Source organism: Panthera pardus, unplaced genomic scaffold (assembly GCF_024362965.1).
Source record: "Panthera pardus isolate Hobbes unplaced genomic scaffold, ASM2436296v1 HiC_scaffold_26, whole genome shotgun sequence".
Taxonomy (NCBI): Eukaryota; Metazoa; Chordata; class Mammalia; order Carnivora; family Felidae; genus Panthera; species Panthera pardus.
Window position 1 is genome coordinate 6,352,578 of NW_026526832.1, and position 15,802 is coordinate 6,368,379.

At 45.8% G+C, this 15,802-nt stretch overlaps 1 protein-coding gene across 5 annotated transcripts in view; it reads right to left on the minus strand.

The window, feature by feature from the left end:
- MTA3 (metastasis associated 1 family member 3) overlaps nt 1-15,802 on the minus strand; it is a 222,042-nt gene that overhangs the window by 173,093 nt on the left and 33,147 nt on the right. For 3 of the 5 annotated variants that reach the window (XR_008418028.1, XM_053890978.1, XM_053890977.1), the window contains exons 1-2: nt 5,274-5,393; nt 3,529-3,596 (exon numbers count right to left, since the gene is read on the minus strand). Coding sequence is in view for 2 of the 5 variants with exons in the window: in XM_053890978.1 (XP_053746953.1) it covers nt 3,529-3,596; nt 5,274-5,301 (96 nt within the window). In the remaining 3 variants the exon portion in view is untranslated. Of the gene's footprint in view, nt 1-3,528; nt 3,597-4,604; nt 4,624-5,273; nt 5,394-15,802 lie in introns of those variants that run through there. The other 2 variants (XM_019446289.2, XM_053890979.1) reach the window with 2 other exon arrangements.

Below are 15,802 nucleotides of genomic sequence, written 5' to 3' on the forward strand. Positions count from 1 at the left end.
TAAAATTCTTTCCCCTTCTGGGGCACCTGGGTCGCTCTGTAGGTTAATCATCCAACTCTTGGTTTAAGCTCAGGTCATGATCTCATGGTTTGCTTCGTGAGTTCAAGCCCTCTGTTGGGCTCTGCGTGGACAGTGCAGAGCCTGCTTGGGATTCTCTGTCTCTCTTATGCTGTCACTTTCTCTTGCTCTCTCTCAAAAATAAATAAATAAACTTCAATGAAAAAAAAATCCTTTGCCCTTCTATCCAAAAGGAGTGACCCCTGTTATTCTCTATGTTAAGATCCTTGTTTATTTCCTTCTTAAAAGTTAACATCATTTTCACTATTTTTTTTTTTTTTATGTCTGGTAACTTGTCTTTCATGTGTCTCCCTCATGAGACTATGAGGAGGGGCAGAAAATAGGTCCATATTGTTCACTGTTGTGTATCAGCTAGACTAGTGCCTGGTACACAACAAGTACTCAATAAATATTTGTTTAATGAATTCTTTAAAATGAGAAATCTTGGGGCAACTGGGTGGCTCAGTTGGTTGAGCGCCCAACTTCAGCTCAGGTCATGATCTCAGTTTGTGGGTTCGAGCCCCACATTGGGCTCACTGCTGTCAACCTAAAGCTCACTTGGGATCCCCTGTCTCTCCCCTCCTCTGCCCCTCCTCTACTTGCACTCTCTCAAAAGTAAATAAAACATTTTTTTAAAATAAATGAGATACCCTTTCCATATCCCTTCAAAAATAAAGGCCCTATGTAAATATTCACTATTTAATACTAGTCAATCTCACTTATTTACCAATAATCCATCTATTTAAATTGCCACTGTCTGAAATTACAAACTGTAGTCCCTCACAGTTCAATCATTCCCAGCCTCCCAAAAACCATTATTATAATAAGGACTCTCTGCTGAAAGCAGAGGACCAGGAAGAAGTTATGGATGGGAAGACAAGGGTACTTTCTTTTTTTTTTTTAATTTTTTTTTAATGTTTTTACTTTTTTTTTTTTTTTTTTTTAAATTTTATTTATTTTTGAGACAGAGAGAGACAGAGCATGAACGGGGGAGGGTCAGAGAGAGGGAGACACAGAATCTGAAACAGGCTCCGGGCTCTGAGCTGTCAGCACAGGGGCCCGACGCGGGGCTCGAACTCACGGACCGCGAGATCGTGACCTGAGCCGAAGTCGGCGCTCAACCGACTGAGCCACCCAGGCGCCCCTGTTTTTACTTATTTTTGAGACAGAGAGAGACAGAGCATGAGCAGGGGAGGGGCAGAGAGAGAGGGAGACACAGAATCAGAATTAGGCTCCAAGCTCTGAGCTGTCAGCACAGAGCCCGACACAGGGCTCGAACTCACAGACCACGAGATCATGACCTGAGCTGAAGTCGGACGCTTAACTGACTGAGCCACCCAGGCGTTCCTCTTTTTTTTTTTTTTTTTAAAGTAGGCTTCATGCCAGCGCAGAGACCAATGTAAGGCTTGAACTCACGACCCTCAGATCAAGACTTCAGCTAAGATCAAGAGTCAGAGGCTTACCAGACCAAGCCGAGGCGCCGCTGTTTTTCAAATATAATTTATTATTATTATTACTATTTTAAGTAGGCTCCACACCCAGCATGGAGCCCAACACAGGGCTTGAATTCACAACCCTGAGATCAAGACCTGAGCTGAGATCAGGAGTCGGATGCTCAACCGACTAAGCCACTCAGGTGCCCTGAGGGATACTTTTGAAGTGAACAGTATTATGACGACAAAGGAGTGTGAAATGAGCCAAGTTCAAGCTAGAGGGTGCAATCCAGTCATATTACCACTGCATACCTCTAAACAACACTCCATGATGCATCTACCTTAAAGGTTTAAGGTTATTTTGAGGCTCAGAAAAAGTAACAAACGTGAATCCCCAAGATTATACGCTTCCAGAACACCATGTCCTGATGTTTGCAAATTTAGCACAGCTGCAATTTTCCTTCTAATTGTGGGATACTTTGGCTGATGATTGTCTCACTACTGGACCTATTTTTGTTCATCCCTGAATTCCTAAAAGCGCATATCTAAAAATGCCTGGCAGGTAGCAGGTCCTCAGAAATATCTGTAAAACGAACAAATCAAAATAATTTGTAAACAGTAAAAGCTATGTGCAAGCATTAACACCAGACACTGGAGAAATTCATTAATTCAACAAATAATTACTGAATGTCTTAACTATGTACCAATCACTTTATTCAAAGGCACTTGGGATGCATTAGTGAACAGAAAAGATCACTACACACATAGAGCTTACATTCTAGTCTGAGAAAACAGGCAATGAAAATAAACACAATAATTAAGTATACTTGAAGGTGATAAATGATATGGAAAAAAGAGCAAGGCAGAGCAAGGTACAGGGGATTAGAAATGACTCGGTGGTCCTAAGGTGGGTGCACATGAAAACAGCCAAGAATCTACCTGCTACATACGAGCAAGGCAGAGAGCCTGAAAGTGGAGGTCAGAGGGATAGGGAGTAGCCAAAGAATACCAGTCTCACAGGCCAACATTTCTCTTTTGTATCCTAATTAATTTTCTACATAAACTGATAAACAGCTTCGAGTTGCCTACACTTTACATCAATAACGTAAAAAAGGTTAAAATGACACCCCAACAGTTCCCACCCACAGACTGATCTAATCCTGAGACCATTCTCTTCATTTGGTAGTAGTGGTCTCAAAATACGACAACAGTTTTACAAATGCAAGGTCCACGGGGTATCTCCAGAAGCAAACCAAGATCTCGGGGCTCATAAACCAGAAATGCCCTAAACCACACCCCACTTCCTGGGGCTCAGAACTGGACCAGCCTCCAGATGGTACTTTGGGGGAAAGGTTTCAGCTAGATAGTGCCAACATTTTAACACTATGAATTCTCATAAGCTGTACAAATAAGCTTCCCAGTTGGTTTGGAGGAAAACAGAGCATCATTAGTAATCTATGGTTCATATAGTTTATGACTGTTTTCATAAGCCACCATTGCATTCATATGCAAACAGTCACAATGCTTCTGATGTCCTGGACACCAGCGACCAGGGACAAACCTTAATATAAAAGTTTTATTTACCTAAGGCCTAAAGTAGGAAGCTACTTTGCATTATACCAAAACTGTATTCTTATTAGTCTAGTCCAGAATTTTACAAATTCCCTTCAATATTAGATTTCATAGCTTCCTCCTTCTAAAGATGGAAGAGGAAAATCATGATTCACTAAAAAGGGAGAAATACAATTATGACTCTAAATATAAAAAGGGACTGAATTACAGGAGTGACCTGCTCTGAGAAGCTCCGAGCAATGTGAAGAAATATGCAGATGTTAAATACTCAGTACATTTAATATCACAGGTAATTATAAAAAGTAAAAGAATATTCAGAATCCTGCCTAACTCTCTAATCTGCAATCTCTACTTTCAAAGACTCTAGGACTGAAAGTAAAATCACCTCTTATGCCCTTTACCTAATTACCCTTCAATGGAAAACAATTATTTTTTAATATTAGAATCAAGAAAGCTCAGTGTATACCTTGTTGAGTTCTTCTATCCTTCTGATTAGGTACGGGTTACTGGAGGAATTCTCAAAGTAGACATAATCTGTAATTAAAGGAAGTAAAGAGCTTAATCTTTTCAACAGAAAGTTCACATTTGTCAATCTATGACTTTCTATATTAGGCAAATTCACTTTCAAAATGAAGTGCAGACTTAGTTCCCTGATAAAAGCAAATTTAGTAATACAAGTTTAATATATTTTCTCATAAGCCTACTATTCACAGACCCTCATTTTCCTAATATTTTCATTTCAATTAACGTTTTATCAAGTTCTCCTAAACTTTCACACCACCCATCACTAAATAATAAACAAACAGACCCCTCTTATCATTAAGTAGTCAGAGCTGACTAAACATGTCTTTTATGCTGTAACTGCTCCCACATCTTTTCCCTCAATCCAATTTACCCTGGAGTATGCTTCTCACATAAAACTATTGACCTAAGACAAATTTAGAGCATCTTGAAAAGCTTAGCAGCCCAAAGTACATTTCAATCACTAAAAAAAAACAAAGCGAAACAAAACAAAAACCAATCAAGTGAGCTGAGCAGGTAAGAGGAAGCACACTGACAAACTTTTCCACGGGTCTGAGATGATGGGGGGGCAGAGGGGTGTACGGACATGAAAGGGGGGTTCACTTTCTGACAGAGCTCTCTAGAGATGATATCAGGCTTTTAAAAAACTCTTTACCATATTTAATCCAGATCCATGCAGGGTTGTGTTGTAAAGAAATCACAACCGGCTTTCAATAAAAAGGATAAAAATTTTCAAGTGTGGCTTTTCCTCTCATCTAATAGGCTCACTGGAAACTTCCCACTGTGTGTTTATTTGAAAGGTTGGGCTGCGTTGTTATTGTCTATCTCAGTGGCTCTTTTCCGTCTCTCTTCTGCAAAGTGGCCTCATTTGGCCAGGCCATTCCCACCACCATCCATCAGGAGCTCACTAATGAGCAGAGAAGAGCGAGTCTCACACACAAACACGCCACTTATCTGAATTATTATTTTACCAAGAAAGAGGGAGGAGGGCGTCGTGAGTAGGGAGAAAGTTTGTTTGACCTTATTTCTCTCTCCTGCAGAAGGCTGGGAAGGAGGCAGACACCAGAGCAAACGTCCAGGCAGAGCTCAACTCCCCACCTCTGGCTGCGGTGCCCTGGCCCCACTGTGTCCCATCTTGGGGGGGCTGGGCAAGAAACGGGAGGGGGGGGTGAGGAAGGAGAGGTGCAGGGCCCCGTCCCCACAAACAGGCCCCTGGCTGTGCCCCTGGCTGAACCCCCATCGCCCCCACCCCCACCCCACACTCCCACTAAAGGGGAGAAGGAGTAGAGGAGGGGGGATGTCCCCCCATCCTCTCCAACCCCCACAGCCTGGAAGCCACGCGGGGAAAGACCATCCTATCAGGGGGTTCGACGGCCCATACCCAATGCGGGTGTCCTGGAGGGGGGCGTCTGAGGATTCACACCCCCAAGTACAGGCCTGGCCCTAGAAAACTGAGCGGGGGTGGGAGCGAGGGGCAGGGTGGGCGCCGGCCCCCAGCCGGCCACAGTCGAGGGAGGGGCGGGTGGCGGGGGTGGGAAACCCCGGCCCCTTCGGCGGGCCCCGGCGCCCCCCGCCCCCTGCGCCCTCGGCCGGGTCGCCCGCGGCTCCCAGCGGTTAGGGTGAACTCGCCCCGATCCCCCACTCCCGAGCCCGCCCCCAGACGGGCCGGGTCGGGCCGAGCTTTCCTACCTCCGACCCGGTACATGTTGGCCGCCATGTCCGCCCGCCCGCCCGCGGAGCCCGAGCCGAGCCCCGCCCGCCGCCGCCGCCGCAGCCGCCGCCGCCGCCGCCGCCTCAGCCTCGGCCGCCGCCGCCGCCGCCGCCGCCGCCTCGCCACGGGGGGGAGGGGAGGGAGGGACCGAGGGGAGGGGGAAGTGAAGGGGAGGGGACGCCACGGGGTGGGGGCAGGTTACCGCCCCCAGCGACGGGCTTGCAAGGCCGAGTGGGCCGGGCCGGGGGAGGTCGCTGCGGGGCCAGCAAGGACTTGGGGCGGGCGGTAGCTTGGGGGCCCTTGCTGGAAGTGGAGTACCCTAGGGCAAGGGTCGTGGCCGAAGCAGAGGCCTGTACTCGCCAAGGCGGACCTGGGGCTGTTAGAGGATTGGGGCGGGGGCAGGGGCTCAGGCTCTCCCGAGCCGGTACCGCCTCAGCCAGTGTACCCTGTCACCTGGCCACCTCCAGACAGGTCTTCCTCCCTGCTCTGTCCCTGGGAGACCCCTGTATGCGAGACCTCTAGCACGTGGGCGCCAGCCTCAGGGCAAACACTTGGGTACAACTAAGTGCACGCCGCAGAGCACCTTCCTCGTGGTGACATTAATGCAGTGGTCCTGGGTCATGCACACCTTGGGGCCAGGAGGACTCCAGGTGCTTCCAGCATCCTCAGGGAAAGCCCCAGCTGGGGACAAGTGTAGAAAAAACTGACGCCCTCCCAAGTTTACCCCAACTGCATTGGTAGGTCTATCAGCGTTCACCCCAAAACCGAGTTGAATAGAACCCACTCCCCCCCCCCCCCACGTGGAGGCCTCACCTCTAGACAGGCCCTACACACTGCGCTGCCCTGCCAGGAAAAGAGGCCCTTAGAGAAGGGAGTGGGGGGTTCTTTTTGCCCATAGGGGAACAGGACCCTACCTTTCACCACCAACCACAAAGGAGGAGATAGTTTTAGTCACCTTGCCACTGATGCACTGTTAACTAGTTATGTGTCTAAAGCTTTTAAATCATTATTATTTTCCCATGCTAATTCTCTAGGCAATCCCTGTGTTCTCAGCCTTAATTCCCTCACAGGAAACTAACAAAAAACAAATAGAGTTGAATCTTAGCTGGGGCAATCCCCCCAAATGAACGCAAACAACTTTCTTTAAAAAGCCAATCCATTCCAAACTGCTCCCAGGCATTGTCATATAATCAGCATAAAGATGATCCCTCCCCTTCCTGGGCTGTTTGGAGTTTCTGGTGATTTACAGCTACATGTTGGTGACTCTGGGTGTGGGGTCTGTGCAGGGATGGGAAGTGTCCTAAGAAAAGATTGTGTTTTGTTTGTATGGTGATGGCATTTGTGATGGTCCGTTATCACAAATTACTAAGGTGAAAAAAATAATTTCCTACATAGCTGAGGCAAAGTAAAAAATAAAACTATAGCACCTTTGCCTGAATCACCTTGATTATGTGTGACCCAAGTTTCTTCAGATATAAAATGGGAACATTAATTCCATTTCACAGGTGAGTTGAGGATCAGTTGTGATGATATATGAAAATGCTTTATAAATCTTTCAGCATAGAGCACTATGTAAATAACAGGTGTCTGTTGCTTTTTATTAACTCCATAATGTTTCAGATTCCCAAGGGTTTTATACCATGGGTACAATGTGAGCCTGTGTCAGCTCTTCTGACCCAGAGAAAAAAGCAGAAGTGTTCTGTTATGCACACTGAATAGTTGTCGTTTATCATAATCCTTTTACTGGACATCCCACGGAAAACATATTGTGACATATCTGACATCACTGTCTCCATTTCTGTGCTGACACATAAATAGGTTGAATAATTCACCTGGAGTCATCCCGTAAACTGGTAGCAGTATTGAGATTATAATTCAGCCCTTTCCTCTGGCCTACAATTCTCTAAACCAGAAGCCTTTTTCCAAGTGAAAAGGCCACCTGAAAACCATAAACTACGAAGGAACAGATCACAAGCTTTAAAGCCTTTGACCATTCCATCATTTTTAAATAAATGAGCACTTTTCCCCCCTTCAAAATATTTCTGTATTTCTGTTAGTTCCGTACTGCTCTCTCATTTCCCCAACTTTGTGCACCTTAGCAAGTATTTGTGGTGACTGTACTAACCATACTTAATGGGCAAAAGGTGCCAAGAAAACTTCCTCCATCCATACCCACCTCCTGTCCTTAGGAACAGTCTTATCCAGAAGTCCCCCATTGAAAGTTTTCAGAGACTTGGGGGGAGGAGCAGGAAGTACGATGGTGCCAGAACCCAGGGCCTTTTCCTTCCTCTAGATTTTGTATGTTCAACCTCTTCCACCTCCAGCTCCTGGGCCGGTGTCTTCTACATAGTACATGCTCCATATCTGAAAGCATAAATACCAATGATGGGCTCAGTATAGTTAGAGAACTAGGTACTGATTTGAATGCGAGGATTTTGTCTATGAAACTTACATGCCTCCTAATATCAAAGAGGTACTGCCATAATGGAGTTTCGCAAATGTTTGGAGATTAAAAGAAACCCTCAAAGCAGAGAAAGGGTGGAAAAGCCTTTACCTTCAAAGGAAGCAAAGGTACCTCTACCTCCGGAGGCTGTGTGGTTCAGATCACCACAAACTTGTCATCAACCAGCCCAAACTTCACTCCTAGTTTGGCTATTTAGCTGTAAGACCTTGAGCAAGATACTTATCCTCACCGAGCCTCAAGTTCTTCAAAATACGATTAGGGATTGATACTTATAGCAAAGTCTTGTGCTTAAAACAATACATAAAGTGTTTGGCACATGTTAAGAGTTACCTATATATTAGGTCCTTTCTCTCTATGCCAGCCACCCTCACCACTAAGGAAGAGGTGTCTCTCAGACCTTGCCAGAAATCCCCTGGCAAATCCAACCTTCTGTGGGAAAAATTTCCTGGCATGGCTATTGTGATTAAAGAATCATTGTAAGCGGGGGGGGGGGGGGGGGGGGGGGGGGGGGAGGTCGGGGTGGTGCTAGGTGGCTCAGATAGTAAGCATCTGACTCTTGATTTTGGTTCAGGTCATGATCTCATGGTGAGCAGGGAGCCTGCTTGAGATTCTCTCTCTCTCTCTCTCTCTCTCTCTCTCTCTCTCTCTCTCCTCTCTCTCTCTCTCTCAAAATAAATAAATAAATAAACATTGAAAAAAAAAGAGAGAGAATCATGGTAAGAAATTGTCTAAAGGCCCATTGTGTTCCTGTGTCAGTTTCTAGCATCCCACCACTTAGCTGAAGAGAAATGGATGCTCAAGAAAGCAGTAAATGGGGGACACCTGGGTGACTCAGTCAGTTGCGTGTCCGACTCTTGATTTCAACTCAGGTCATGATCCCAGGGTCGTGGGATCAAGCCTCAGGACAGGCTCCAAGCTGAATACGGAGCCTGCTTAAGATTCTCTTTTTCTCTTTTTCTCTCCCTCGGCCCCTGTGCCCCTTTCATAAGAAAGGAGGGAAGGAAGAAGTAAATGAGACAGAGTTGATTTTTGTCTCAATCTGAGGATAGAGTTTTCATACAGGTTCTACAGAGCTGGCCAGAGACTAGAAGCTTCGTGATATTGAATTCAGGAAAGGAACTTGGGTAGGAGGGGGGTGTCTAGAATCTAATTAATCTGAAATTAGATGCCAGGTTTTGGATAAAGGATTATATCTTATTGTTTGTGTTTTCTATGATTTGTTTCTCTCTCTGTCTTTTTTTCTTTTCTTTCACTAACTTGTTTTGTTATTTAGTAAAATTCTTTTGGAAAAAGGCCAGCCTGTCTCAGCTATTCTAAGGAGGTCCTAGGTTTTAAAGGCACATGTGCTGTATCCTAGGAGAAAGCTAAGCATATAACAGCAAGAATCAAAGCAGGGAGCCCCCGAGGGAAAGGAAATGAGAGTCAGGAGTTTTGTAGCTTCTAGAGTCAAGGAGCATCGCCTTCCATCCATCCCTGTGCTGAAAACATGAAGCTCAGGGCTAATCTCAGAAGGTCTTGGTTTTTGGAAATGTGCATTTTAGGAGTCCATGGTTTTCTCATGCCCTCCAAGGGGATCTGGCTCAGCCATTGGGTTGCATCCACAGGAGGTTCCTACTCTAGAGACAGCATTGCTTCCAGGTAGCAGAAAAGGGACCAGAAATCACAATGGGGACAAGCATGAGCCCCTGGAAGGTTGAACTAATTGATCTTAAAGCTTCCCTTTTTTAGCTGGCAAAATGCTATAAATTTGGACAGGGAGATGGCTGGGCAGTACAGGGTGTGGAGTCAGGAAAACGAATTATAAGGGGCAATGGGAATGTCTAAGGGATTTAACAGGGAGTGTTTATAGGAATGACACAGGCTGCAGTAAAGAGGATTAGACAAGATGGAAGGGTCTAGGCAGGAGATCAGTTGGTAGGTTGGTGAGGAAACGATGAGATTGGTAGGTTGGTGAGAAGGGATGATGGCTTGACCTAGGGTAGAGGCAGGGGGATGGGAGAAAAGTAGAGGGATTTGAGAAAGATTCAGGAGGTAGGGGTTATGGGATCTGATGACTTTGGAGAGGTAGAGTATGAGTAACTGGGTGGGAAGAGGTATGATGCAGTGGGTTTAAAACGCTAGAGTAGGGGGGCACCTGGCTGACTCAGTAGGAAGAGCATGCAACTCTTGATCTCAGGGTCGTGAGTTCAAGCCTTGCATTGGGTATAGAGATTACTGAAAAATAAATGAACTTTAAACTTTTTTAAAAGGTTTATTTTTAAGAGAGAGAGAGAGAAAGAGGGAGGGCACGAGTGGGGGAGGGGCAGAGAGAGACAGACAGACAGACAAAGGATCGGAAGTGGGCTCTGTGCTGACAGCAGCAAGCCGGATGTGGGGTTCCAACTCATGAACCATGAGATCATGACCCGAGCCAAAGTCAGATGCTCAACTGACTGAGCCACCCAGGCGCCCCTAAATAAATAAACTGTTAAAAATTAATTAATTAATTTAAAAAAATACTGTAGGGTAGGCAATTTGGGGGAGGAGGGATAGTTGACAGGTTTAATGTTAAGCAAATTGTGTTGTTTTCCTTTTGGAAACATCCAGGTAGATGCTTCGTCTTTAGGAAAGAGGTGGACAAATAGGCCTAGAGCTTAAAAGAGAGATCTGCAGTGAAAATAGCCTCTTCTGTGTCACCATCTACACAGAGCCTGCCTGTCTTGTCTAAGGAGTAAACCAAACCCTGGCCCCAGGGGAAGAAGCAGGTTCCCTGAGTCCTTCAGCTTGGGAAAAAAACAGGTTTAGCAGGTCCGGGTTCAGGAGATCAGAGTCCAGGTCCAAATGTGCAAACAGGCAGGGCATGGGCAGACAGCCACACAAGTCGCTGACCAAGACAGACAGTGAAGATGTAGGGGAATGCCCAGGGCTGACCATCTCACAAGGGTCAGTGAGCAAAATTCTCAGACTGAGATAGAGAGTTCCGCTCCCAGCTCTGGAAAAGCAGCCAGGGTTGAGGAGAAGGAAGGAGGAAAGCCAGAAAGAAGAGGAGAAGGGAAGGGATCCAGTCTGAAAAAGCAAACCTGACTACTCTCTACCTTACCTTCTTGCCTCTAAGATCCTATGGTGTGGGTTGAATGGTAGTCTCCCAAAAGATATGGCTTGTGAATGGGATCTTATTTAGATAAAGGGTATTTTCAGATGAAATTAAGTTAAGGATCTGGAGATGAAATCATCCTGGATTAGAATGGGCCCTAAATCCAATCACAAGTGTTCTTATAGGAGATGGGAGACACAAAGTGAAGAGGAGAAGTCCATATGAAGGTGGAGGCAGCGACTGGAGTTACTCAATCGTAAGCCAAGTAATACCAAAGCCTGCCAGCAACCACCAGATATTGGAGAAGAAGTATGGAATGAATTCTCCCTCAGAGCCCTCAGAAGGAATCAACCCAGGGTGGCTGGGTGGCTCAGTCAGTTAAGTGTCCGACTCTTGATTTTGACTCTTGACTTCTACTCAGGTCATGATCTCATGGTTTTTGAGTTCAAGCCCTGCATTGGGTTCTGCACGGACAGCAAGGAGCCTGCTTGGGATTCTCTCGCCCTCCCTCTCTCTGCCCTCCTCTGCTCATTCTCTCTGTCTCTCTCTCTTGCTCTCAAAACAAAATAAACTTTTTTTTTTTTTTTTTTAAAGAAGGAATCAACCCCGCTGACATGTTGATTCCTGGGTTCTGGCTACCAGAACTGTGGTGAAAATATGTTTCTGTTGTTTGAAGAAACCCAGTTTGTGGTAATTTGTACAGCAGATCTAGAAAACTAATACAGATGCTATCCACAACTCAATTTTAAGTAAATATAGATTCATCCAGAAAACACTGAACACTATATGCAGAGACAAAGGGATGCAGAAGAAAAGAGGGACGCAGAAAGAAAGGAATCCAATACCACTTCATCTAAGTCCTATTCAAACCAAAGATGGCAAAAATTTTGTACCAAATTATATAGGACGACACTTAATCATGTAGGCTGTTGTTCCCTCTTACCCCAGTACTATAATAGCTTTTTTAAAAAAATGTTTCTTTATTCGTTTTTGAGAGAGAGTAAGAGCACAAGCAGGGGAGGGGCAGAGAGAGAGGGAGACACAGAATCCAAAGCAGGCTCCAGGCTCTGAGCTGTCAGCACAAAGCCCGGCGTGGGACTCGAACCCACAAACCGTGAGATCATGACCTGAGCCAAAGTCGGATGCTCAAGTGACTGAGCCCCCCAGGCGCCCCTGTTATAGCTTTTCATTGCCATTTACCTATTCTTTCAGATGAACTGTGTCTTCGTGGTAAGATCAGTGAATCCCATAGGTATAGGCCACTTACTGCATTTTTTTATCTTAAAAAATGTTTCTTGGTTGTAAGTGATGCTGGGCGTGATAACATGGTCTGAAATAAAGCCTTTTGAAAGTTTAAAAAAAAAAACAAATCAAAAAGATCACTTGAGCTGCAGTGCAGAGGATAGACTGTGGGGAATGGAAACAGGGAGACTAGTTAGAAGGCTAACATAGTTCAAGGAGGAAGAAGGTGACAAACGTTTGGAATAGAATTGTAGCTGTCATGGCCCAAGGAGTTGTTTTGTTTTGTTTTGTTTTGTTTTGTTTTTTTGTGGGAGATACATTTTTAAGGCAGAGCCAACAGTTCTTGCTGAAGGATTGGATGTAGGAGATGAGAGGACAAAATCATAGATGTTAGTACTTCCAAATGCTTATAGATATCTGTTCAGAGGTGTTAAACAGACAAGCAGATGTGGGCTCTGGAGCTCAGCACAGAGACACAGGCTAAAAATGCAAATCTGTTTAGGCAGTCCAAGAGGCTGGGGACTGGTCAGTTCAGCTGAGAGAGAGTGTAGATGGGGGAGGCAGGCAGAAGCCTACACCCTGGGGCAAGCCAGCATTTTGCTAGCAGGTTCTGTACCCCAGCTGCACCAGAGGAACTACTTATCATACCGGTCCCACCCCCCAGAGATCCCGATTTAATTAGTGCAGAGTGGACCCTGATTTTCAGCTAAAAGAAAAAAAAAATTCTCAGGTTATTCTGAAATACAGTCAAGACTGAGACATACTCATGTAGTGATCAGAAGAGGAGAGGCACAGAGGAGGACTGAGGGAGCAGTGAGGTAGGCGGGAGAAAAGCCAGAGGAGTACGGGTCCCAGAAACCAAGTGAATAAGGGAGGGGCTCAGCTGTGACAAATCAGAGCAACAGATCATCGACCCCTGGATTTGACAAGGTGCTGGTCATCAGAGACCAACTCCTCTGTTACCATCTTTCCTTTGGTGGCTCCTGACTCTCCAGATACCTAGGCAGCTCAAAATGGATTAGTAGAGTTTGGCCCTAGAGATTCTACAGAGTGGATGACTCCAAGGACAGAGAGTAGGGCTTCTGAACTCCCCAGACTGAGGGATGAAGACTGGAGTTTGCTCTTTTCATCAGCTCCTTTTATGTTTATCTGTGGTTTATAGCGGCTGCCCTTTCTGAAAGAGACTGAGGGGGAAAAAATATATTAAAAAAAAAAAATAAAAGAGACTGAGGGAAGTTTATTTGCACTCTTGATTTCAGAAAGCACAGACTATGTGGAAGGGCTCAAAGCTATACTTTGAACTCCTGGATAAATAGATCGTTGTTTATGTTTCCTTTTATCTCTGCGAAGTTTTGGAGGAAAAAAAGCACAAGTATTACAGAGCTGTCCCAAGGAGCTTCTTTTACAAAGCCAAAGCCAGGACCATATCATTAATGGCAACTAACACAGTGCTCCCCATCTAATTGCATAGATCAGAGCACTGAGGGGTTAGCTCCAAAAAGAGGGCACCTGGAGGCAGTTTAATCTTTTTGAGGTTTTGCCAAAGGACACCCAGGACTTGTCCAGCCAAATCCCATCATTGGTTCCTTTCTGTACGAGGAGAAAAAGTGTGCATCTCCTGAAGTCCTAACTTTCCCCCCAGGCTCCTGGTATCATGGGGTGAAATTTAGACTGTGTTCTTGGAATAGAAGGCAGAACCCATGTTACAAGCCAGAATTCTGGAGGTGAAAGGAGGATGGAAGGTTCCAGTATTTCATGGAGTCTCCTTAATACCTCTGCCCTTGAACTCAACTGCCTCCTTTTATTTGGTATCCTGATTCTCTGCTCTATATTCACACAGGATTTAGGTTGGACCTGTTCTAAGTGGCCCTGACATCTCTCCAACAGGTTGAAGCAACCTTGAAGGTGGAGTCCAAACACTCTGTGGCATCGGTGTTCCTTCCTCTTCCTGCTTCTCTCACTCTCCCCACCAGTGAGACCCCTGCACCCCCTCATGGCCTCTCAGATCTGCCCTGCGATGGGGAAGCACAATGACTCCAGCCAGGAGTAGCTTCGAGGAGAAGCCTTTAGGCTCAAGACGGACTTCTCTGTTCTGGTCCAGCTTCTCCCAAAGCGACTGCAGCAGAGGGCAGGCCCTGAGACTTGAGGGATGGCATGACTCCCAGCCAGTGGCATGTTCCTGGGATCAGATGCATTATTTATGATGCTGGTGTCAGCATGGCTCCCAGGCACCAGGGGAAATGGAAAAGGCACTTGGGCCTGGGCTGATTAAACTAAATATTTAAACAGGAATCAGGAATTGAGGCAAAATTCATTTTTCTTCAGTAAGGCAGAGAGCGCCACAAATGACTTCAAGGCTGGGGACTTAGTAAACACCATGCTGATCATCAGGGAAGACTGGAGGCCTCTGGTCCTCCACAGTCAGCTCCCTGTTCCCTCTCTGGGGCAGATCTCAAGGGTTTGCAGGGGACTTGGGAGTCAGAGTAGGGGAGGAGAGATGAAGGAATCGGGGAATGGTTTGAGACATTGTGGGAATGAGATTAGGAAACACCAGGACAAAAGTCAGACTGAGTTCATGCCTCCAGCTGCTGCTTCTTTCTCCAGAGACTTCCATTTCCTTGTCTCCCAAGATCTGTTCCATTGCATTTGCCCACATTATCACATTTATCTTTTGATTAGTCCGAAGGAGGGTGGTAGGGTGTCAGGCAATCATGGACCAACACTCTTCTCTTAATTCTTCTTCTTTTAAAAAATTTCTTTTAATGTTTATTTATTCTTGAGAGAGAGAGAGAGAGAGACAGAGCATGAGTGGGGGGGCGGGGCAGAGAGAGAGAGGAGACACAGAATCCGAAGCAGGCTCCAGGCTCTGAGCTGTTAGCGCAGAGCCCGACATGGGGCTCGAACTCACAGACAAGGAGATCATGACCTGAGCCGAAGTCAGACACTTAACCGACTGAGCCACCCAGGCGCCCCTTCTCTTAATTCTTCTCATCTCACCAGAGACAGGTCCCAGTCAGGAAGCCAACCTCCATCCATTTGCACACTAACATACTGGAGACTGTGCACAGACAGCCCACATGGGGTCTGGACCCTCCATTCACAACATCCAGAAACCTCCAGATTTGAGCAAAGATGAGATTTGAAAAGGAAATTTCCTGGTGGGAAGAAGCCCTTGTCATTTGGTTTGGTTCTTCCGCTGTGTTTTTTCCCTCCCTGTGGGGTCCATCACTTGTATTTCCACACGAGTCACCATCCCTGGCCCCCAGGGATGTGATTTTCTCAGTCCCGAGCATGAACATGCTCCCTTCGCCTGTCCTCTTATTACAGCTGAGACAGGTTGGCATTTTCAAAATTAACTTTTGTAAGAACTTAGGAAAGAAAGGGAAATAATTGCAGAAAATACAAATGAGTAAGTTCAATTCAATTCAACATTTATTGAGAGTCTTGTGCTTAGCCCATATGCTGTACTCTGAGTTACCTTGATAGTTAAAATAGTGTTCTGGTCCTCAAGGAGTTCACTGCCCAATAGAAGAGGTAGTCATGAATATATGGTGAGGTATAATCTAATAAGATAAGGGCCATGTTAGCCCAGAATTGGGAGCAATTAATATGGTCTGCTGTAGGGGGTAGGGCTTCCAGAGAAGGCTTTAAGAGAAGGTAATATTTGGGGTACCTGGGTGGCTCAGTCTGGTAAGCATCCGACTTCAGCTCAGGTTATGATCTAGCAG